At 42.5% G+C, this 25,078-nt stretch overlaps 1 protein-coding gene across 3 annotated transcripts in view; it reads right to left on the bottom strand.

Annotated features, from left to right (window-relative positions):
- AFF3 (ALF transcription elongation factor 3) overlaps positions 1 to 25,078 on the bottom strand; it is a 456,198-nt gene that overhangs the window by 39,945 nt on the left and 391,175 nt on the right. For all 3 annotated transcript variants that reach the window (XM_075916914.2, XM_075916923.2, XM_075916908.2), the window contains exons 11-14: positions 9,002 to 10,036; positions 6,231 to 6,355; positions 2,317 to 2,518; positions 975 to 1,099 (exon numbers count right to left, since the gene is read on the bottom strand). In XM_075916914.2, the coding sequence (XP_075773029.2) occupies positions 975 to 1,099; positions 2,317 to 2,518; positions 6,231 to 6,355; positions 9,002 to 10,036 (1,487 nt within the window). The remainder of the gene's footprint in view (positions 1 to 974; positions 1,100 to 2,316; positions 2,519 to 6,230; positions 6,356 to 9,001; positions 10,037 to 25,078) is intronic.

Genomic DNA, 25,078 nt, shown 5'->3' on the forward strand with positions numbered 1-25,078 from the left:
GGAAGGCACTACACGGGAACAGCTTTTATTGTATTGCTCTCTCTGAAAAGGTTAAGCAGTTTTATTGCAGATGTCTGCCAGAAAAAGTCACATGTATCACTAATGGAGAAAGCAAGTGATAAAAGCCTCTGAGTTGATGGAGATAGTGAAAAAACAGTCTTAGCGCCTGTGACAGCATTCTGAAAAAAAAAACCTCACTCCGTTTCTTATCAGCAGGTTGAGGAAGCATCAGACCGAGGTACAACAGTTGTATTGTAACTGTTTCTTGATTGCATTTTGTCTTCTAATTCATACTGATGAGCTTTTTCCTAGGGAAAAGCAGTCCTGGGAGACTACTGTAATTTACACAGAATCTCACCCCTTTTATTCAGAAAGACAAATATTCAAAGATCAGGTCATTGCAAGGTAACAGGTCTATTTGAACCAATGGGAATTTAAACTTTATTTTGATATGTAACATGATAAAGTACCTTGAAAAATGAACAAGCCATTTAAAATCCTTTAAATGAGTGATGACTGCACGGTGGAGCCATTTTTTATAAGGAGCAATGGGGAATTTGAATAAACAGAGTTAAATCCTTTTTGGTTTTTGGCTTTACAATATCCAAACCAGCACAATTCCCAATCTTTCCTCTCTCTGACTATAAATAGCAAGTGACCTTTTTTAAAAAAACAATGAAACAACACAACCTCTGGATACAAATATATTTCAGGTGCAAGAAGCAAATCAAATGACCTCTTACCAAACTTGATGGTGTAGGGATCTAGTTCAGTGTTTGGAGAAGTAGATGTGTAACTTGCAATAACAATAACAGGAGTTGTACAATATGTTCAATTTACAATTCAGTGAGCTAAAAATGTATCATACCATGAGGGCATTGGCCATGCCTGAGCTATTTTTGGGCATGATTTATTTTTATTTCATAAAACAGTAGCACTTACATTGCTTTTTAAAAAAAGGCATTTGTACTTACATATCATCGACGATGAGCTTTGTTTTTCTGCAGTCTTTGTGTGCACAGGATAAAGATGGCCAAGTCTCTGTTTGGGAGTGTGGCTTGTTGCAGAGAACATTTTCTGAATTTATGGTAACCGTTTTCTACAACAAACAATACAGAACACATTGAGAATTTGACCACTGAATTGGAAAATGCAACTAATAAACAATGGAAGTTTGTCTGCATATTGGTTTGCTCACTATTTCAACAGGGAGGACACGTAACTAACTTGTCACTGATAGCCACAAATTCACAGATATTGCTAGCCGTTATTTGTAAACAGCTTTCTAGTTTCAAGATGATATGAAGAAGAAACAGAATTATTAGTTACTAGTTGAAGGGCCAAAACACAATGAGTATAGTTATTAAATCATAGACCAGTTGTTGTTATTCCACATGTCCAGCCATGTTTCAATGTCTTGACTGGATTTTGTTGTTGTTGCTGTAACGTACACCAATTTGGGCTGCTATTCTTATTTGACAGTAATTGCAACAGAACAAAATTCCTTCTGCTTCAGACAAAAGAAATTCCTCCTGCTTTAGACAATTGAATGATGGTCTCCATAGAAAGCTCCATGATCTAACACCTTGCATTCTCTGTAAGTAATCCACACTATCACGTGGTCTTGGTAGTTAGGACAGATTGGCAGATTTGCTAAACGAAAGCCAACCTTGACATTTACAGTTCATGAGCTCTCAACTTCTGTATGGGACACCCAGATAAGTTCAGTGGGATATTTTCAGATGAATATTCAGATACATAAAACTTAAGGACTATTAAAATGTTGAACAAATGAAGCAGTGACAGGCTATGCAGAAAACTGCAGTGGAATGCATTAGCTAAAGGTCTGGATCATAAAGTAATGACTTTTTACTTCCAGTTCCCAACACATTTATCTTGGAAGGAATTTAAATTATTTTCCAGATATCAAATAATTACAACACCAAATGAGTCCATAACCAATGGTGTTTAAAAATGTACATTTACAAAGAGAAATTGGTCAGTCCAATACATTAAAAATGCCTTTTCAAGGCCCTTTATAGAGGCTGTTTTTCAAATAATTAATTTTCTTTCTTTCTGTTTATTAAGTGTATTTGTGAGAGACTCTAGAAACACTTAACTAATTTAGAACAACATATTTAAACAAAACATCTCAAAGTTAGATCAGAAATAATTACTTCCCCCCATCTCTTCCCCCTCTTCACCCCTTTCTGGAACAGGCCAGTTGCCCTGAGCAGAAGTGACTTGAGGAGGCTCAGGCTAAAATTCAGTTTCCTGCTGCCAGATATAGGCTCTTGATCAACAACATAAACTTACATTGAAGTCTGAAGGATGTGGCTGTGGTTGGATTTCACTCTTATGTTTTTTGCTGGAGGACATGGAAGGTAATAGACTGCTGCCATTAGGTCTACAGGAAGAAGTTAAATCATCGTTGGAGTATTTGTGTTTTGATGCATCAGAGAGGGGTGAGATGGGCGACTGAAGCATTTTCTCATTTTTATTTATTGGTATTGCCAAGCTAGAAATGGAAATTACAGTAATAGAGTGTCAGAAAGCTGGCTTTGAGAAAGGCAAATGTTTTATATATTATCAAAACTTTGAATTTTAAAACCTTAAACCTGCTGGCAAGATGAAGTCTATTGATGTCTGGAAACAACTTTACAGTATCAGGACCTAGAGTTCATTTACAAATTTGGATCATGTTTCTTCTCTTTCCCTCCAGGGTAAATACTCATTCTGGGGTTATTACGAAGTCTCTGTCAGAGTACTTGAAAAAATAAGGAGATAAATGGGCAATTGCTCACTGTCTTTTAAGGGTTACTTGGAGAAGGAGATGAGGCTCTAACGTGTAACTTTAGGTTATGGAGTCCTATTTCACAATAACAGGTGACAATTTATAGGCCCCAGCAATAAAACCATATGTGAATTAAACAGGGAATGTGCTAGAAGATGTCTCTCTTCTCAATAACCAGGTTTTGGTAATTTAATTTACAGTAATTTGGGGCAGGTTTGGAAGACAAAGAAATATGTGCTGGTAAGCTCACAATGAAAACAAGAAAATGTGCATTACTAAATCCACTAAAAGAGAAGGCTGCATTACAGAAGCCATTTTAAGAGAAGCCACAAATAGGAAAACCAAGCAAGTAGCAACAACAACAATAAACTATAAAGAAACTTTCCATGTACTGAATTGAAGAAAATACTTAACTGAAAAATTAAACCAACAGAGTATAAATATTTTTAAGGGAGATAATTTTGCATTGTTACTAAATTCGAGAGTGAGTAGATAGAATATTCTAATGCACATTCCCTTCACTCAGCTTATTCCTTTGTACAGTTTGCACTTCTTTATAGGTAGTGTATTAGACACTAGACCCTTAATATATATGGTCTCAAAAGTGAATAAGATACAAAATACACTATGTTTCACCACATCATTTCAGAGACCAGGACTAATTAAATATTAGGCTACCAAATACTTATTCATTTATCTTATGAGTCTTTAAAAACTTGAGGAGGCAGAAACCATAGCTCATTATTTATACCTTCGTGGGCTCATAAGGTGGAACTTTTAAAGTATGGCTAAAGGTTTTTTTTAAGGGCCTACACTTCATATGAAAGAGACAGTCAAGGTGAGCAAATGGTCAATAGTCATTTTTTGGGAAGAAAAGATAATGGATTTTAAAATTAATTTAAAATATTTAGGAGCCTCTTGCTGATACTCCAACTTTATTTTTTTTCAACTAGAAGCTCTGTCCTGATCATCTGGGTTCCTACATCATTATCAGAACCCTACCAAATTCACAGCCATGAAAAATACATCACAGATGTGAAATCTGGTGCTGCCCATTCCGTAAAATCTGGTCTTTTGTGTGCTTTTACCCTGTGCCATACAGATTTCACAGTGGAGAGCATTGTTTCTTAAATTGGGGGTCCTGACCCAAAACAAATTTCCAGGGGCAGAGAGAACTACAAGGTTATTTTAGCATGGTTCAGAATGTTGCCACCCTTACTTCTACGCTGTCTTCAGAGATGGGTGACCAGAGAGTGGCAGCTGTTGGCTAGGCACTCAGCTCTGAAGGCAGTGCCCTGCCAGCAGCAGTGCAGAAGGGTGGGGATACCATACCCTGACATCCTTACTTCTGCGCTGCTGCTGCAGGCAGTGGCTCTGGCTTCAGAGCTGGGCATCCAGCCAGCAGCCATCACTCTGCAGCTGCCCAGTTCTGAAGGAAGTGCTGCCACCAGCAACAGTGTACAAGTAAGAATAGCAAGGACACCTCCCCCAGGCTAACCTTGTGACACCCCCCCTGCAACTCCTTTTTTGGTCGGGACCCCTACAATTACAAAAATGAAGTTTCTAGAAATGTCAGATTTAAATAGCTGAAAACATGACATTCATGATTTATAAAATCCTCTGACCATAAAATTGACCAAAATGGACCGTGAATTTGGTAGGGGCCCTCTCATTACCAGGGGGTAAGGATAAAGTAGCCTGAAGGAGCTGCAGCTGCTTTGAAGTGTAACAGCATGGGGAAGGATAATCAAGTGGTTAGGTTATTAGCATGGAACTCAGGATGACTTGTGTTTAGTAACATGCTGTATGAGTTTCTGCATGACATTGGGCAAGTCACTAAACTCACTGTGCCTTGTTCTCCCATTTGTAAAATGGGGATAACAGGACTGCCCTACTTCACAGAAAGGTTCTGAAGATAAAAACATTAAGGATTGGGAGATGTTATGGTAATACAATCTACATAATTACCTTGAAGGGAGGGGAAAGGAAAAAAGAATAGGGGATGGGGAAGGAGCATTTAAGAACTTATTTGGTGTCTTTTTTATATGCGATTGGTATTGGAAACTCTGCTTGTATTACATGTGACACACATTCTATCACTTTTAGGAGGTGTGGAATTAACTCCAGGAAAAAACTGGTTCAGAGAATGGTAAACATGTCAGACTTTGATGATCATTTTGAGAATGACAGTGATGTAAAATTGTAGGATACATTGGTAATAGGAATGGTATACTTGCATCCTATCAACCACAATAAAATACACTACTACATGTGATATTTTTATTTTATGTAACATAGGCTAGTTATAGGAAGACAGATATTTTAAATGCATATTTTAAATATACAAAATGTATCTGAAGTTGTTCCTTTGCATTTGTTCAATATTATAAATAAGAATTGTTCAGAACCTACAATGCTGAAAAGAGAAATAAGTATACATAAATGAATATACAAGGAATACTAATTATGATTTAATATTAAAAAATAATCAATTTTAAGGTACCTCTTTGCATTTGCCCTGTAAAATATAATGAAAAGGATTTTTTTTAAATATCTCAATAACCTGGCTGTATTAAGCAGCATGCAATTGAAATCTAAGGTGATACATGACTCAAATTTCTTGCTAGCAATCTAGGAAGAAACTGTGCATGATAGAACTGACAGAATGATAGTAAGACAGCTTGCACAAATCTCTGCAAACAGATAGGTGGATTTTCATCACTCATTTCATGCTTTGTATCCTTTGGAATTTTGGCTGTTTTTATAGTCACAACAAGTTGTGTGTCCTAAACATACCAAATAGTATAGAAAATATTTGCCTGTAATCTTTAGATTGTCTGGTGTTTAAAGTATGCAAGAGTTGAGAATTCCAAGCATCAATTCGAGTACTTTTCTTTATTTTGTCCTCAGGGTACACTGCTTAATTATTATATTGAAATGAGATATATAATAAGCAAAGTCTGATTTTGAAACTCATAACAATGTGGTGGTGGGTAAAAAGGAATAAGCATGATAACCTAGTTGGAATGATGTCCAGAACACAATTCCTAGGAATACTGTAACGTTTCAGTTTACTGTCCTTTTGTTGCTATAATTATTTATTCCTGGATCCAAACATTTGGGAACTCACAACTTCTTTATGTAACAGAATAAAAATATGAGTACAATTATGTTAGGAGCCACCAACTATTCATAATATATATATATATATATATATATATATATATATATATATATATATATATATATATATATATATATATAAGAGAGAGAGAGAGAGAGAGAGCAAGAGAGAGAAAAAATTAATTAGGATAATTTTTATATATAAAATGTGATAATTAAAAAAAATCTACACTATCAAATGCCAAGGAACAGATCATATTATCGTTTAGTTAATTGTAGAGACTAAATTTTAAATAACAAGGAAATTGCATACCTATCTTCATTCTTGTTGCAATGATTTGCTGCTGAAGTACCTGGGGCAGAGGCAATTAATCGTGAAGAACAATCTCGCTCTAAATGAGTCTTTTTGATCTCCCTGTCCTCTTCTTCATTTTCACACTGAATGAAGAGAAAAATGATCATCTTTTGAATTTTATAGGTGACACAACTCGCATGTACAGATGCAAAAGATTCCTGGGTATTACAATAAATTGGGGCCTGTAGTTTGATGTAACCCAGTGTTAACTATTATTATTTAATTTTATTTATATAGTCCACAGTTTATACAGACATGCAGAAAGACAGTTCACTGCCCTGAAATGCCCAACATTTTTATAGACAACTTGCAAGCAAAGGAGTAGGAAAGAAAAGTGACAATTATTTTAACCATTTATCTCCATTCATCTCTAGACATTATCTTTTTATATCTGTTTTGTTAATTTCCTCTACATCTCTTACTCACACCCAGACTGGTCTCCTTTCACTTTCTTCCTTTCTTTCCCCTACTTTCTTCTATGGGTCCCATGTCCTTTGCAGGGGCACCGACAGCCTCTGTGGGCCCCTGGGCTCCGCACTCCAGGAAGGGGCAGGGCTTCGCGTGGAAGGGGTCCTCTGGACTCCCTGGAGCATAACATGCCCCTCTCAGTCTTCAGATCTGCACAGAACTCACAGCGATTTAAAGGGCCCAGAGTGCTGACTTCCGCTACTGCCGCAGTAGCAACGGTATTGTCTGGGAGTCCTGGTCCCCTCTGAATTGTGGGGCCCCAGGGCTGTTGCCCTCTTTACCCCCATGTTAGTGGGCCTAGTCCCTTGTCATTGTTTCATAAGTCCTACTATCTCTCTTTTTCTTAGGGTTTCTCCAGATGTTCTTATTGCTCGCCTTCCTGCCTACGAACTCCATATCCATTTCCATTGTTATCAAGGGTCCAGTCTCCTACAGGACTGAGTTCCTTCTGTTACCCATTGGGTGGGCTTCACTCATTGCTTTCCTTCATGGCAACAGCATTCTGTCTATTTACATAATACAGGCAGGCCTGGTGTTTCGGCATTAGTATTGTGTCTATAGCTTGGCCTTCCTTCATTGGGAATGATGATCATCCTACATCTTTAGTACATTCTTTGTGTTGCTAGTTTACCCATGTTTTTAGAAAATAGTGATGGGTTGCAGCAGTTAAACCTGTTTCTGCTTATACCAATGTGCCTGCTGTACCCTTATGACATTCATCTATAATGGGTCAGGTGCTGTTTCCTTGTCTTCTGCCCTTTTTTATCCTTTTTCATTGTGCCTTTCTGTCTTCTCTAGTGTACACAAGAAGGTAATATCCCATTGACCCTTCCTGGGTCATAGTGGCACAGCTATGGTTATGCTTCTGCCATTCTTTGACCATTCCTGGTCACTCTCCCACGATTACTGCATACTACTTTCTAGGCAGTACAAACCAGATGAAATGCAGACATTCCTGTGAAAGAAGGGAAGCTCAGTGGGTCTCTCTGTACGATGTTTGAGCTGTGTTCAGAATTACACATGGGTTATGGCTACATGGCAGGAATTTGTCAGCACAGGCAATGCAAATGAAGTGCTCATTAGCATTTCTTGCACTCTGATGTGCATAGTCTCTTCTGATCCATTTTTTGGAAGAGGTTTTTGTGGAAAAAAACACAGTGTAGACAGGGCAAAACCCCCTTTTGTGCAAGATCCTGTATACCTCCTTTTTTGAGGGATAAGGGATCTTGTGCCAAAGGGTTTATTTTTCTTGGCGCAAAATGGCTCCGTCTACACTGCGTTTTTTTCCGCAAAAACCTCTTCTGCAAAACAGATCGGAGGAGACTATGCAAATAAGAGCACGAGAAATGCAAATGGGCGCTTCATTTGCATTGCCTCTGCCAACAAATTCCTGCAGTGTAGATGTAGCCATGGAGTGAGAGCTGCACTAGAAAGCTGTTCTCACTGGACAGATGGGGATTGGAAATCCTCAGCTGGTGTAAAGCTGGTGCATTTTGGCAGAGTGAGAAATATAGGTAAGTCTTGGCTGCAGGAAAGACATAACCAGAGAGGTGCTGCACTCAGTCTATCCCTGGCTGGTGTAATGGCTGCTACTGGGCTAAAGTCTGGACTCAGTTATACCCACTGAGTTACACAGGATTGTACTGATATAACTGAGAAAAATGATCAGCCCAAATGGATCATGAATTTACCAGCACACCATAAGTTAAGCTACATGTGGTACCTTTGCAGGATCGGGCCCTTTATCAACATCTTGAGATGACACAGATGCTATTCACTATCTCCCTTCTCCTGCCCTCCCACACAGTGAAGACTCAGTATTGCTTTTGCTCACACTGCTACATTCTCCTCATTTCCTGATAGGCATCCATTTCAGATGTCCACATTTTGAGAAAAAACCTGTAAAGGGCACCGTTTTCATGAGGGGGGAATGACAATGTGTCAACTGGAAATGCATTGTGGGCTCTGGCAACTTTGACCCCTGCTGGCTAGAAATTTTACTTTTGCTTATCAGTATTTTTCCTCTCCTGTTCCTTAAAGGACTGTTGTTAGTTCAAAGACGCACACAGTAGGGGACTGAGTTGTGATGAAACACTGCTTCAGAAAGTCGAATTCAAATAAGGTATTATTGTTAAATGCATCATACATACACATGTTATACTGTTTGGGTAAATAGATCATATAGACAGACAGATAGGAATACACAAAACAGGCTTTCCCGTACAGCCCCTCCAAAATCAAAGAAACCCAATACAGCTTACCTTGCGTTTCCTTCTGGATTTTGGCACAACCTTTTCTGCTGGTGGGTCTGTACTATTACTCTGCTGAAGGCTAGCTTCTTCTTTTGCTCCAGTGCTCATTGCCAATGGCTCCTCAGGTAAATGCTCTGGAATTCTGGACAAAAGAGTCAAATCAATTTTGACCCACAGTGATTTTACCTCATCATTGTCTTTCAGAGGAGACAGGAGCTCATTCCTGCCAAAAGGAACCAGCGTGTAAAACTGTTCCTCCAGCTCCTTTGCTATATCATTACTAGTCCTGGCATTAATGGAGCCAAAGGCACTGCAGCTGCTGTTAGTTTTGTTGGTGTTACTGATCACGGAGTCCTTCAACCTCTGGTCGTTTCCCCCTGAAGCAAAGGCCACAGTTTGAGGTTTGTGCACAGGATATTCCTCTTGTTCAGATTCTGAATCTGAAGATGATGATGAAGACGATGACTCTGTCTCAATAAATTCCTTGGATTTGGGTGCAGTTTTGCTTGGTCCTCTGGTGCGTCTCTTTTCGCATGCAGCGGCAGAGCGGGATTCCTTTCTGTGCCCAGTTCTGCTGCTGTAGGGCCTGGCTTTAGGTTGTTCACAGATGTTATTTTCCAAAAATATTTGGCTCAAGGCGAGATCCTCAGATGCATGGCAGTTCAAGGCATCCCCACCAGAGGTCCTCTCTGTTCTTCTTGGCTGCTTTTTACAAGTCGTCCTTTTCAGAGGGCCACTGTCTCCAGAAACAGCCCCAGTGGTAGAAGGTGATTTCTGTTTCCCTCCTTTATTTCCTGGTGCTTTACTAGCAGTTCTAAGCCTCAGCTCCTCTTTGCTGGGGTTCTTAATTTCCTTGTCTCTAAGGTCAGTTTGGCAAATAGCTGGTATTTTCTCACACTCCTGTCCTTTATCCTTTATCCTGCTATAATACTGATTGCTCTCCAGTCCATGGTTATCATTTTGGTTAAGAATAGGTGTTTTGTGAGGATTAACTTTATTTAGCCACTTATCCAGTTGCCACTTGTTTGATGATGGCTGCTCAGGCTGAAAGCAAATCAAACAAAACAGTGTTTAATACATTTCCAACTGTGAGGAATGTCACAGTCTGTATTGGTATAGATGCTGTATAAGCTCCGAGTGAAAATAACTAAACCACAGGGCTCACATTGTGTTTTATCTAAAACTGTGGCTATGCTGGTCTCACTGGACAAGGTAAGGGTTCAGCTTCTGGAATTAATACTTCTTTTTACCTGGTACCTTAGAATATGAGAGAAGCCTTGCCACCAATGTGGTGGAATCAAAGAAAAAAACCAATGACATAAAAGACAGATAGGGCATGTCTACACTACCCTCCTAATTCAAAGTGGAATGAGGAGTATAGCTAGTTCGGATTAGGAAGCCTAATCCGAACTAGCTACTCCGTGCCGCGTGTAGCCGCGCGGCACGGGGTTCGAACTGCCGGCATTTAAAAATGGCACCGGCCGGCTTCATGCAAATGAAGCCCGGGAAATTCAAATCCCGGGCTTCATTTGCAAGTGCGGTATGCCTACATTACCCTCCTACTTCGAATTAGGAGGGTAGTGTAGACATACCCATAGAGAGTGTAAAGCTAGTGCTCTCTTTAAATGTACTACATTTATTAGAGTACCCAGTGATGGAGTTAAATAAAATTCCTCTGCTATTCATGGGGGCCTTGACGTTAGGAACAGAACAGAATGACGAAAGTTCAGTCTGTTAGAGACAGGGTGTGCTGCAGAAGTGGTATTTTTCAGTTTTGAATGAGGTTGGGAAGGAGGACAGCTACTGTGATTCATACTTCTTAAAAGGTGATTCATGCAGTGAGCTATTGACATCCACTTTACTGGGAAATGCTTCCAACTTTCCAAATGAAAGAAAATATAATGATGATAGAAAGACAGAAAAAAAGACTACAGAATAAAGAATAGGCAGTAAAAAAGGGAGATAGATTTTGTGTCTTATAACATTGCTAGTAAAGACAAGATATTTAGGCACTAGAAGGGAGTTTTAATTGCATTATTTAGCTAACTTTGTAGATACTGCTGTCCCCCCCCCCCGCCCAGCCTGGTATACAAATGCTAGAATCATGCAAGATAATCCAAACATTTTTGAGTGTGGAGATATTGCCAGTTCATCATTTAACATGTATTGTGTAGCTATTAATTTTTCTCCTCATTTGTATCATAACATGCTCAAGTTTTAAGCATGCATCTAAATCACAATGGTGTTTGAACAGTGAAGAAGTAGAATAAGAGGAAGTTACCTTGTGCAGTCAAGATGGTTCTTTGAGATGTATATCACTGTGGGTGATCCACTTTAGGTGTCGGTGCGTGCTCGCATTGGCAATCAGAGACTTTTCATAGCAGTCCCCTGCCTGGTCACACATGTGCAGTTGGCTTCTGTTAGAGCCATCGGTGTATGCTGACTCCATGAGTGATATGGCTTTCTCTGTTCCTTCTCTATTGTGGAAAGAGCTGTCTGATCTCCAAAGTAGGGGAGGAAAAAGGGTAGTGGAACATCTACAGGGACACACATCTTGAAGAACTATCATTACTGCACAAGGTGAGTAACTTCCTCTTCTTCTTCAAGTGCTGGTCCCTGTCAGTGCTCCACTCTAGGGCTATGTCTACACTGTAGCCTTCTTGTAGAAAAGCTTATTTAAATGAAGCTCGGTGTGGAATATCACCTCACTTCATTTGCATAACTAATGAACAGCCGTTTTTGCGCATGGGGTTTTTTTGCACAAAAGGAGCCTCTTGCACAAAAACAACTGCTAATTAATTAAGCAAATGAAGCATGGCAATATTCCACACCAAGCTTAATTTGCATAAGCTTTTCCACAAGAAGACTACAGTGTAGATGTAACCTAGGTGTCCGAAGAGCAGTGTCTGGTTTCAGGAGGTAGGCTTTGGAGCTGTGTTCCGGACAGGGTTGAGAGTACAGCTAGACCTGCTATGGCTGCAGGGATTGGTCCAGTTGGTATGACATGTTTAACAAAGGTATGGTAGGAGGAACAGGTGGCAGCTCGACAGATGTTGGCCAGTAGGACATCACTGAGGAAGGCTGTAGTTGTGACTACAGCTCTGGAGGAATGAGCTGTTTTTACTTGTGGTGGTTGTTTATTGTGAGAGGTATAACAAGTATGGATGCATAAGAAGATCCATTTAGAAAGATATTGGGGAGATATGCCCTGATCTTTAATCGCTGAGGGTACGTCTACACTACAGCGCTAGTTCGAACTAACTTAGTTCGAATTAGTTAACTAACGCGTCTAGAACTAAAAACTAGTTCGAATTAGCGTTTTGCTAATTCGAACTAGCAAGTCCACATTGAGTGGACTCTGAACAGGGCTTAAGGATGGCCGGAAGCAGTGCAGTCAGGGCATAAAAGGAGGACTTAGAGCATGGAGATGCTATCTCAGGCTAGCCGAGGGCTGCGCTTAAAGGGTCCCGACCCCCACCCCGGACACACAGTTCTAAGGGGTGCCCCGCTTGCAAAGAAGTTCTGGCTTGGAGTGCCCGGAGTACCCACACTGGGCACATCACACCACTCGGATATCAGCCCGGCTGCACTTGCCGCAGGCTGCCATCTGGGGAGAGGGGACAATTGGGGGGCTGCAGGAGAGCTTCCACCCCCAGAAGCCCGCAGAGCCAGCCCAGTCGTCCCCATCGGGGGCTCGTACCCCATTCCTCCCTCACCTCCTTCCACTTACCCTTCCCTAGCCCCCCTTCTTATTGATGTACAAAATAAAGATAACGTTTCTTCCAACATTGACTCTGTCTTTATTGAAAAAAACTGGGGGAGACTGGGAAAAGGAGGTGGGAGAGGGGAAGAGAAAGGCTGGGAGAAGGGAGGGCAACTAACATGATCAGGGGTTGGGAACAGGTCCCAGATGAAGAAAGGCTACAGAGACTGGGACTGTTCAGCTTAGAAAAGAGGAGACGGAGGGGGGACAGGATAGAGGTCTCTAAAAGCAGGCTTAATCCTCGTAAAATGAGGTTTACCTAGTTCGAACTAAGCGCTCCGTTAGTTCGAATTAAGTTCGAACTAACGGAGCGCTAGTGTAGCGCCTAGGAAAGTTAGTTCGAACTAACGTCCATTAGTTCGAACTAACTTTGTAGTGTAGACATACCCTGAGCTATTGAAAAGAAAAGCCTCATAGACTTTCTTCAGGGTTTAGTTCTGTCAAAGTAGAAGATAATAGCCCATCAAACGTCGAGTGTATGGAGGGATGCCAGCATTGTCATGTGGTTTAGGGAAGAAGGTAGGTAGGTGAATCGGTTTGTTGATGTGGAAGGACAGTTCTTTAGGGAGGAACTTGGGATGAGGTCATAAGGTTACCTTGAATTGGTGAAAATAATGTGTATGGGGAGGATGAGGGCGGCTATTTCTCCAACACATCTGTCTGATGTCATTGCAATGAGAAAGGTGAAGAAGAGAGCATGTGGATACTGGCTCAAAGAGGGTCTTGTGAGACTCTTGAGGACGTCATTGAAGTTCCAGGCTGGGGTAGAAGGTCTGACCATGGGAGATGTATTCTGAATGCCAATACTGAAGCGCTTGGTGATGGCATGAGAGAAGCCATCTTCTGGTCATGAAATGCCGTGATAGTGGCTCGATGGACTTTTAGTGAGATAAGGAATAACCCAGATTCCTTTAAGTCCAATAGGATATCAAGTATATCAGAGAGAGGTATTGCGGTGGGTGAAATGTGTTGCCTGCATTGGCACTATAGGGAGAACTGTTTCCATTTGTATGTGTAAGTATGCCTGGTAGTGAGGCATGGGCTATTTATTAATATTTGTTTCACTCTATCTGAGCAGATGTTTTCAGCATCATGGAGCCATGGAGTAACCATGCCTTGAGATGCAGCATTGTTAGGTCTAGATGTGGTGTGCAACCATGATCCTGAAACAGGAGATTAGGGTGTCATGGCAGAGTTTGCAGAAAGCTAGTCAGCCAAGGTATGGAAACCAAGTTTGTCTTGACCATGATAGTACTATGAGTATGATATGTGCTTGGTCTTCTCATATTTTCTGAATAACATGGAGAATAAGGAGTATTGGGGGAAACCATATAGGAGAGGTGCTTTCCACTAGAGAAGGAAGGTGTTGTCAAGTGACCCTTTCCCAAGGTCCATTCTGGAGCAGAAGAGGCAACATTTGCAGTTGTAAGGATCACAAAGAGTCAATCTGAGGGTATCCCCAGCTGTGGAATATGCTGTGAACAGCAATAGCATTTATCTCCCACTGGTGTTGTTCAGAAAACATATGGCCAAGAGCGTGTGCATGGTGTTGAGGGACCTGAGCAGGTAAGTCACTGTGACTGTGATACAGTGTTGGATGCATCAGTTCTATAGCTTAACTGCCTCTGTACAGAGGACGTTTGATCAGGCCCCTTCTTGGTGATTGCTATAGTAGATATAGGTGATGTTGTCCATAAGGATTCAGATCACTTGTTCTGGATATATAGGAGGAAGTGTTGGCAGACATTGCAGACCACTCTGAGTTCCAGTATGTTGATGTGTAACTTGGTTTTTTGAAAAGATCACTTTCTATGGGCGGTGTCACTCTCTAGATGTACTCCCTGACCCAGGAGGGAGGCATCTGCAGTTATGGTGCAAACTGGTGCATGTTGATGAAAGGGAACCCCTTGGAGTATATTGGGCCATCAGTCTAGAGAAGAAAGTACAAATTGTGGGACAGATATCTTTTTGTGTAGGGGATCTCTAGAAGGGACATGTACAGTGGCAAGCCAGGTCTGAAAGCATCTCATATGTAACCTTGCAAACATAACGACATATGTTGTGGCAGCCATATGGCCAAGAATTTGGAGGCATATCCCTACTGTGCTGTATGAGATGAATTGGAGCTGAGCTATGACTGCTGCCAGTGACTTGGAAAGGACTCTTCAAGCTGTTGATAAGCCAAATGGCAGAACTCAACACTGGTAGTGGTCTGTGCCAACGGCAGAGTATAGGAAACATCTGTGAGCTAGATAGACTGTTACATGACAATAAGTGTCCTTCAGGTCAAGGGCTGAGAACCAGTCTCCTTTGTCTAGTACCAGTATAATTGTGGCAAGTATCACTATCTTTAACCTTTAGTTGCGTATGTACTTGTTTAATCTTCTGAGATCAAGTATCAATCTCAAGCCTCCTGTTTTCTTTTGTGAGAGGAAATATTTGGAATAAAACCCCCTTCCTTAGTAACGAGATGGAACAATTTCCACAGAACCTATTTGTAGTAGATTCTGACCTTCCAAGTGTAAGAGGTTCTCGTGGGAAGGGTCCCTGAAGAGCAGGGCAGGGGGATCAGTAGGACGGATAGAAGTAAAGGGGATGGAATAGCCAAATTTGATTCTTTCCAAGGCCCATCAGTCTGATGTTTATTGGGCCAGTGGTGGGAAAAGGGCCACAGACAATGAGCAAATTGAAGGTTGTGTGATGTTTATTTGTGGTGCTGTGGAGAAGTTGCTCATGCCCTCCCAGCAAGCCTTCAGAATTGCTGATTGGAAGTGGGTGACTGAGATGTAAAAGCCTGTCTTTGTGGCCTGTGTTTTGTGGTTGTTGTTTGTGTCTGAAGTCAAATGGTCTCTGATTCTGTCTACAGGTGTCCCGAGGTTTGAGATAGGAGGTGTACGTCCTTCGTTTGTTAGGGGGAGTGTACATGCCAAGAGTATAGTATGTGAGTCTTGCATGGAATACTGAAGGCTGGTAGCCATGAAGCTCTCCTCATAATGCTAGCAGTTGCCATTCTACCGGCTGCTGTGTCTGCCATGTCAAAGGCTGCTTGGAGGGCTGTATGGGAAATCGCCTGACCTTCTTGTATAACTGCCTAAAGTTGTTGATGTTTTTGATCTGGGATGTGCTCTAAAAGATCCTGGAGTTTGGAGTACAGGCTGCCCCCGATTTGCGACACGATCGGTTCCTGGGATAGTGTCACAAGTCAGGGGCGTCATAATTTGAACCCACATTTACGATAGGTGCCGTTGTAAATGCAGGCTGAGGATGTAAGTTGGGGGTTTTCAGACCCTTCTGCACTTTAAAAAATGGCTGTAGGTGCGGGGGGTCGCAACTCAGGCCGTCATAAGGCAGGGGTTTCCTATAGTTTGTTTGGTCATAGTCTGCTAGTAGTGCAGAGTAGTTGGCTATATGGAGTTGTAGGGTTGCAGAAGAATATACTTTCCTCCCAAAAATATCGAGGCATTTATGGTCTTTATCCTGAGATATAGAGTGGAACTGTAAGTATTTGGCTCTGTGATGGACTACATCCACAATAAGGGAGTTGGGTTGTGGATGAGAAAATAAAAAGTCCACGTCGTCACCAGGTACAAAGAACTTCCTATCGGCTCTCTTGTTTGTGGGCATGATTGATGCAGGTGTCTGCCAAATTGTATCAGCAGGATTTAAAATGGCTTTGTCCATGGGAAGGGTGGTCCTCATACTGGTAGAGGGCTGCAGGATACTCAGAAGTCTGTGTTGTTTTTCCTGGGCTTCCTGGAGATCTATTTCTTGAGCCATAGCCACCCTCTTAAAGAGCTCTTGAAAGTGTTTCAATTCATATATGGGAGTAGGGGTTGTTGGAATCACTGTATCATCCAGTGACAAAGAAGAGTTATGGAGTGGGGACCTCTGTTCTTTTTCAATTGGTTCATGCTTATCATCCTCAGAAAGTTCCTTTTCTTGGCCTATAGAATGAATGTCCTGGGTTTGGTGCGGGGAAGATGTAATAGCTCTTCTGGCTGGTGTTGATAGTGTCATATAGTGATGTCTGTAGAAGGACCTTGGGTCCCAGTTTGGCCACTGACAAGGATATGAGGGTTGTGCATATGGCTAGGGCTATCTGTACCAGTGAAGTGGAGGAGCTCTATGGGTTTGCTTCATCGGTCCCAGTTCTTCAGGTGGTCTTCTGTGAGTGGGGGAAGAATGTTGGGAGGAAAATCTGCTATCCTGTGGTCCTGTGTCTGGATCACTATAGGAAATGGATGATGCCAGAGATGGAAGAGAATGAACAGTTTGTTTGGTGCGGAAGACCGGTGATCGTGGCACCGGGTGAACTTCAATGTTACTATGCTGGAGGAACTGCTCCAGTGCCAACGACTGCTTTAGCGTACTCTTTTGTAGTGTCGGTTTGAGCGGTGCTGGTGGTTGGGGTAGCAGTGCTGAGGACTGCATTGACACTGATGCCAGTGGGGGCGGTATGTTGGCACGGGCCAACTTCAGTGCTGACTATGGTGCCGGATACTGTGCCGATGCATTCGGTGCCAGTGCAGAGGCCTTATGTTGCAGATCCAAGTGTGAGTGTTTCTGCGCCATCTGTGCCCATGTCAGTGCAGTGCTGGAGATACCCAGCTTATCTACAGTGTTGAGTCTAGTAGAGTTCAGCACCAGCAGTAGGGACCTGGTAGGAGAAGTCCTGGGCTTAGCCCAGCTTTTGTTGGTTGGAGAGGAAGGATTTTTCCTGGATGTGATAGAGGTCTCGTCCTTGGTAGATGCCCTGTGAGCGGTGGCAGGATCATCGTCAGAGGGATGGAGAGATTTCTCCAACAAAATCATTTTGAGAGGGACCTCCCTGTCATGTCTCGCTCTGGCCAGTAAGTTGGAGCAATGAGGGCACTGGAGGGAGAGGTGGCCTCTCCTAGGCATTTAACACAGGAGGAATGTCCATCAGAAGTCTCTACAAGAATCACACTTTTTAAATCCTGGTGCGCCAGGCACTGTGACTAGCCATTGTAGAATTGGGGGAAAAACAAAGGTCCAACTGTTGGGAAATCCCAAAGAAGAAAAAAATAATTTTAAACAAAGAAGGTCGTAGGAAAGGTAGAACAACTGGGATGAGGAAAATGAAAGGAAATCTCTATCCCTTGTGTCGTTTCAGGTGAAGAAAGGGTAACCGTGGCGAGTTCCATCGGCTGCCAAGGACAATAGAAAAGGAACTCAGGGAGCTATGCTGTTCATGCAGTCAATGGACACCAATGACTCTAACAGACGCTGACTGTGCATTCGTGATGCACAGCTAGGGCACTGCTATGAAAAGTCTCCGATCGCTGGTGCAAGAATGCACCAGCATCAAAGTTCCTTCTAAGCTGCATGGCCGCACAACCCCACAGCTGCCTAATCAGCCCCGCTCAGTCAGAGGCTCAGGGCTCCATGCATAGAGCTGCCTGACTGGGCAGGGCTGATTAAACAGCTGTGGGGGTGTGCTGCTGCACAGCTTAGAGGGAACCTTGACCAGCATCTAGAGTAGCGTACCCACAGGGACAGCACTCTAAGAAGCATCATTATTTCAAATGCAGCTATGGCTAAGAAAAAATGCCCAAATGCTTCTTAGTACTTCTTTCAATCGGTAGTTTGAATGAAACGAAACAAGTGGTGGTGGAATAAGAATGTATGGAAAAAATGACACAGTGGGGCAAAATAGTATCTTTAATTATACCACTAAAACCACACTGAAGATGAGGTTTGGATACAGCTTCACTCATATATGAGCTGTCTTTTGTGGCAGAAGACATAAAAAGCTAAATTCTGACCCCACTGAAATCAGTGGGAAAATCTCTTGAAGTCCTCAGTGACACAAAATTTGTTTCTGTATTACATTAAATTTGAAATGATTAATCACTGTGCATGTTACATAGCTGACTTGAAAACCATCACCAGGCTAAATTCTGCCCTTGGTTAGACCATGAAGAATTTTACTCTTATCTAATTTTTCTCATTAGTCAACAACCAGCGGTAAAAGTTCTCAGGAAATATCATGCCAACTTTGTATTATCCTACTGATGTCCCACTCAATCTTCTGAATGGAACTGGTCACCCACAATTTTTTTAAGTGGCTATACTTATGAACCTTAGATACTGTCTTTCTCCAAAACATTGTTTTGAACAATTCATACTTTTTAAGCCAATGACTCTGGGGGCTGGACATGATTTCTGAATGCATGCAGTCAGCAATACTGCACCTTTGAATTAAATATACAATTGGAATCCAATTGCACCCAAAGAAAAGCCGTGGAGTTAAAAAAATCATATACAAGAACCTCAGGAAGACTGTTTTGCAATGGCATGTGATGATTGGTATGGTGAAATGGGAGAAAATGTTTGCAAAATTTCACTGGAAACTTTCCATCAATTCAATAGTACCCCCTAGAAATTTCAATTATTTGTGGGGAAGAGGACAGGGAAAAACATGGCCCACACCTGATTCACTAGATTACAGTGACCCCCTAGCAAATCATAGGCATCCAACTTATATCACCTCTGTACCCCTCTTTGCACTTGCCAGCACAGCATTAGTCAGGGGAATATTCTGCTCTCTTTAGAAAGGTGTAGGTGTCTATACTCCCCCACACTACATTGGGGAGTTTTTAGGGGTGGGCAGAGGCAGAGTAGAGTGGGTGAGGCTGGGTTCCTTACTGTGGCTGGCGCCAGGCCACTAATGCCCCAAGCTGCGCTGGACACTGGGTCACCCTGAAGCATGGGGCCGGGGGCAGGATGGCTCTGAAAATATAAGACCAAACACTGGTGGAGCACAGGCGAAACAGATCCTTATAACTTGGTGCCTATGGTGGGGTGTAATTCCCAACTTGTCTATGCATGCTGGCCCAGCTCACTAAGAGACACAGGAGTATATGGAATAGTGCAGCTGCAATAGGGCAGGCAGTGGTGGAAAGGCTTGGCAAGGCTGAGGACATGTCCATAAGGGTTAGGTGGATTCATGTTCGGTGCTGCAGCTCCCTGTGGTACTGCGGCTAAACCACTATTTATCCTTGTGCTCGCTATGTGTATGTGAGCTGGGAATCACAGCTGTAGCTTCCGCTGCACACGTAGCAACAGAGAAGTGGGTCAATGACACTGATATATAAGATCTGAGGGAACACCAAGAACACACAGGGAGCGTAATTTGTGCTATGCAAATTGCACAGCTTATTTTGAAGTAATTTCAAAATAAAGCGCTATTCTGAAATGTCCTTTAACCCTTGTGGAATGAGGGCTACAGGGATGCTGGAATAATGCACCCGGTATTTTGAAATCTATTTTGAAATAATGGGCTGCTTTAAAGATGCAGAATAGCTATTTTGGGATACATCTGGTATCCTGAAATAGCTCTGCAGTGTAGACATAGCCTTGGTCACACCCTGCTGATGTGGGGAGGGCAAAGCCCTGCAAGTCTTGTTAGCTTTGACAGGTGCTGGACAAGGCCTAAGACCCAACATTACCTCCTGGGACAACAGTGTCACGAAAAACGCTTTTAGGACACTTGAAAAGAAAAGAACTATGCAGCTGGTGTATGTTAGTCATTACAGAGAAGCCGTGAGGGACGTTTACTTTTCACAGCCTTTTCAGGTGGCTGGGCCTAGTTCAGTACAAAACAGGACAGATAAATCCATATTTTTTGTGTTGTTATGAAGGGCAGCTGTGCTGTAGCTGCCAGTGTATTTCTGTCCCAGCCAGCTGCTTCTCCACTTCTCCCCCAGCCGCTCCTCTTCCTTCTGTGCTTCACAGCAGTAGATCATGTGACAATGATAAAGGCTCACAAAAAGAGTCATGTTTTCTTCTAACACTGAACAAGGAATGTTAGTAGAACTGAACTATCCCTAATGCTAATACAAACCTTCTCAGCCCCTATTCCTACTTACAGATTTCAAAAGTCAGGAAATATAGACTCATAATGCACAGTGGGAACTGGAGGAGGCTCAGAGAAGAGGCTGCCTCAACACTCTCTTCCCTCCCCACAGCTCCCACTTAAATTTGAAGTGACAGGGAAGGGATGGCAAACAGAAAATGTTCTCCTTGGGGTGAGTGGGGTAGGAGGTAGGGGGGGAAATCTAGAGGGATGAGTGGGAGAAGCCATTGAAAGTGAGATGCCTCGGGAAGCAGGAAGATCCACCAGGGTGGGGATAATAAATCCTGTGGAAGGGATGGAATGATAACTGGAAACTGCATGCTAGTAGTTTAGTGCTTCAATTAGATGGCAGGGAATTATGCCCTTCCCTCTCCAAAACAGCTAACTGACCAATTACAACTTTCTTCCCCTCCCCCCAATCTATTACTTCTGCAATCTTTCTAACCAATATCTCCCTTACAGAGACCACTACGATCACTTATTGGAGGAAAGCACAACAATGCCAGATTCCTAGAATCTGGAGAGTAGGAAGCTTTGGCCCTTCAAGGGACCTCAGATCCAGTTATCCTTCACCATCCCAAACCCAAAATTGTCACTGGGATGAGCAGACCTCGCTCAAGGATGCCGCACATGACATCAGTCCTTCAACTAGACACATGAAGTCAGCGCCATCACCAACACACTCGTTCCTGGCCTCAACAGAGAAAGAGGCTCAAACCCTCAACTTCTTGATGGCAAGTGCATGTTTGGTAGTCAATAAAACTAGGCCCACTTATACTGTGATATTTGATGAGACATCTATCCTGACCTGCATCACTGAAACCTGGTTGGAGGGAAACCTTAGTTTACTCAGTTAAAGTAAGTTTTAGTTTACTCAATGCACAAATATCCCAAAATGAGCTAGAAAAATAAAAGAGGAGGTAGAGCAGCAATCCTCCTTCCCTCTAAATGCAAATGCAGAAGATACCCCACTCCGGAAATAAAAATATTTGAATATGTACTTATGATCTGTGTGGTGAGGGATAAAAAGGAACCTAAGACTGCTTGTGGTCTACAGCTCTCCATATGAAATAACTGGTTAACTGGTTTCATGGTAAGCATCACCCTTATTGGATGATGCTTACTAGTAACTGGTTAACCAACAGCACTGCAAGACTGGGGGTTAGCAGCGGGGAGCTCCTGGGGCTGGCAGTTAAGAGCCCCATGAGGCCAGCCAGCCAGGAGTCGGTAGCCATGGGGGCCAGGGACCAGGAGCCAGCAGCCCCATGGGGTCAGGAGCTAGCAGCACAGTGGGATCCCGCTTAATTGGTTAATCAGTTAAAAGTAATTTTTAACTGGTTAACTGATTAAATGGAATTTTACATCCCTAATATGAAATCCCTATCCTGGTCCCTTATGAACTCACAGACCGGATGCCCAGAATAGGGCTGCAATACCCAGGTTCATGGTGCTTGGAGAGATCACTTCTACATAGACGCTGACAAAGACATGTTAGCAGCTGATTTTTTGTCCAATAGAAAACCCCCTGGATTTCACACAGGCAGTCTCGGAAGGTATGCACACAGCCAGATACATGTTGGACCTGATATAGTAGTGGACACTGAGGGCATCACAAATGGCCTGCTCAGCTGGATCAACCACCACGTCATACAGGTTAATGTCATGGCCTTTCCCAGAACTACTTGGAAAAAGTTACAGTTTGAGCAAGCTCTGGAAAGGCAAACCGCATGCTGTAATGACAAGGGGCCAGCTATCTGTCGGAACAGTACAATCACCTGATGACCACAAGTATCGATACCTTCAACTCACATAGAGTTGGCCCTACAGATTTGGATAGGGTGTGTTCCTCCAAGGTCACATGATCCTTGGTCCGGATTAACATCCTTTCTGCCCAGCATCGTGAAAACTCTAGCCTGACACCATCAATTAGCTTCCCTCCCCTTATGCTCTTTACCTGAGGAAAAGAGAATTAACTATTTTCAATTCCATACTTCACCGACAAGGAAACAGACATACTTCCATTTTGACATGTGTTGGGTGCTCACCATGCTCTTTTTTTGCCTGCACACCAATTTCTTCCTCTCCATTTCCCCACATAGGTCACCAGACTTTTCTACTTTTTCTTCTCCTTTGCCACCTGCTTGCCTATGAATCCCCCTTTCCTGTTCTTGCCCCTACCCTCCCAAATAGAAGGTTTGTTGAAACTCCATATGGAAGAGAAGATTGAGGCATTAAGTCAGATGTCTGCAGTAGGGAACTGGAGAAAGAGACTAGAATCTGCTGGGAAAGAATGAGAACTTGAGTGGAAAGAAACCAATGAGTAGAGGCGGAAATAGGACAGCAAAAAGAGAGACATGGGGAAAAGCCCAGGAATGTAGAAGAAAGAGGAAAGAAAAGGGAAGACTGGATGAAGAGATGTGGGGAAGGGGAAAGGAGAAATGAAAAATTAACTGAAAATGGATATGAAAAATACTGAGAGGCAGAGAGAAGGCAAGAACATTGTTGAGTAAAACAAGAACAACAAAACCAAGGGAATCACGCCATAGGTGTGCTTTTGGAACTTTTGTATTTGATTGGTGGAAAATGTAATGCCAAAATGTTACATAGCATACTTAGTGTATTCTTGATTTTATAACAAGGGAATTTACTTCTTTAAGATGAGGAGAGATTGAGAGACATAGTTGTCAAAATCCAGTGTTGTATGGTAAAGCAGAATTATTTGTCTGAGATTCATGTGTGTTTGCAATCTGATGCTGGATTTTTGAATACACGTGTGTGTGTGTGTAGGGCTATGGCTACACATTACGAATTTTTTCCGGAAGAGGAAATGCAAATGGAGCGCTCATAAGTATTTCTCGTGCTCTCATTTGCATATTCTCTTCAAAAAATGAGTCAATAAGCATTCTTGCGCAAAAGGGGGTTTTTGTGCAAAAAGGCGCCGTCTACACAGTGCTTTTTTGCACAAAAATATTTTCCGCAAAAAGGATCGGAAGAGAATATGCAAATGAGAGCACAAGAAATGCTAATGAGTGCTCCATTTGCATTTCCTCTTCCAGAAAATATTCGCAGTGTAGCTGTAGCCTACGTTTGGGTAGGTCTGAGGTATTGGCAGCCTTAAGAGATTTTCCAGCCAAGCCTCCTTCACAAAGACAGGACCAAGTATCCCTATATCAGGGGTGGGCAACAGAACAGTGATGGTTCAGGACATTGATTCCTGCAGCTCCCATTGGTTGGGAATGGCAATTTGCAGCCAAGGGGAGCTGCAATCATCTGTACCTGCAGAGGTGTACGTAAATATAGCAACAGCAGCCTGCCAAGGGCTAATCACGGTGGACCAGATCCAGCCCATGGGCTGGTACTTGCCTGCCCCTGACCTAGTCCATTCCAACTGGTGCTTGTCTAACCTAATCTTAAAAATCTCCAGTGATGGGGGATTCCACAACCTCCCTTGAAAGCCTGTTCCAGTGTTTCCCTATAGTTGGAAAGCGTTTCCTAGTAGCTATTTCAATTTGTCTTGATGCAGATTAAGACAATTACTTCATATCCTACCTTCAATGGATATGGACAACAATTTTGATCAGAGTCCTCTTAACATAATTATCATATTCCCCCTCCTGAAAGTTCTTTTCTCAGGACTAAACATACCCTGTTGTTTTTTTAACCTTACCTTAAGTTTTCTAAACTTTTTTCTCTTTTCGCTGGACTCTCTTTCTCCAGTTTGTACACATCTTTCCTAAAATATGATGTGCAGAACTGGTTGAGACCCTACCAGTGCTGAGTAGAGAGGCACAATTACTACAAACCTTACATGCCTGGTAATACATCCCAGAAGATTAGCCTTTTCTGCAATTGCATCAAACTACTGATTCATATTCCATTTGTGATCTTCTAGGGCATGTCTACACTAGGAAATTATTTCAAAATAACGTATGTTGAAATCATAACTCCTGAAATAACTATTTTGAAGTAAGCTTATTCTCTGTGGAAAGCAGGTGTACAGATTTCGAAATAACCAGTCCCTTATTTCAAAATAATGGGCTTGGTAGTATGGACACTCCACTTGTTATTTCAAAATAAGGGGAGTTATTCTGAAATAACTCCCTAGTGTAGACCAGGGCTCATAGCCTTCACATACCTTTTCAGCAGAACTATACCCTAGCCAGTTACTCCCCATTTTGTAGTTGTACATTTGATCTTCTCTTCCCAGGCATAGGCATGTGAAGTAGGGACTTAGCAGTATTGCAACACCGCCCGATTTTGCACCCCGCACTAGGGTCCCAGCTGCCAGCCCATGCCCAGGGACTCCGCTGCTGCCCAGAGACTCAGCAGCCAGCTCCAACGGTCCCCCGTTGCCTCTGGGGCTCCTGGGCCTGTGGATTCTGCTTTTGCCATTGGTCCCAGCTGCTGAGAGGTCTGCTGCCCCTCAGGGTCCCAGCAGCTCTGC

This window comes from Pelodiscus sinensis, chromosome 1 (assembly GCF_052426305.1).
Source record: "Pelodiscus sinensis isolate ZL-2025 chromosome 1, ASM5242630v1, whole genome shotgun sequence".
Taxonomy (NCBI): domain Eukaryota; kingdom Metazoa; phylum Chordata; order Testudines; family Trionychidae; genus Pelodiscus; species Pelodiscus sinensis.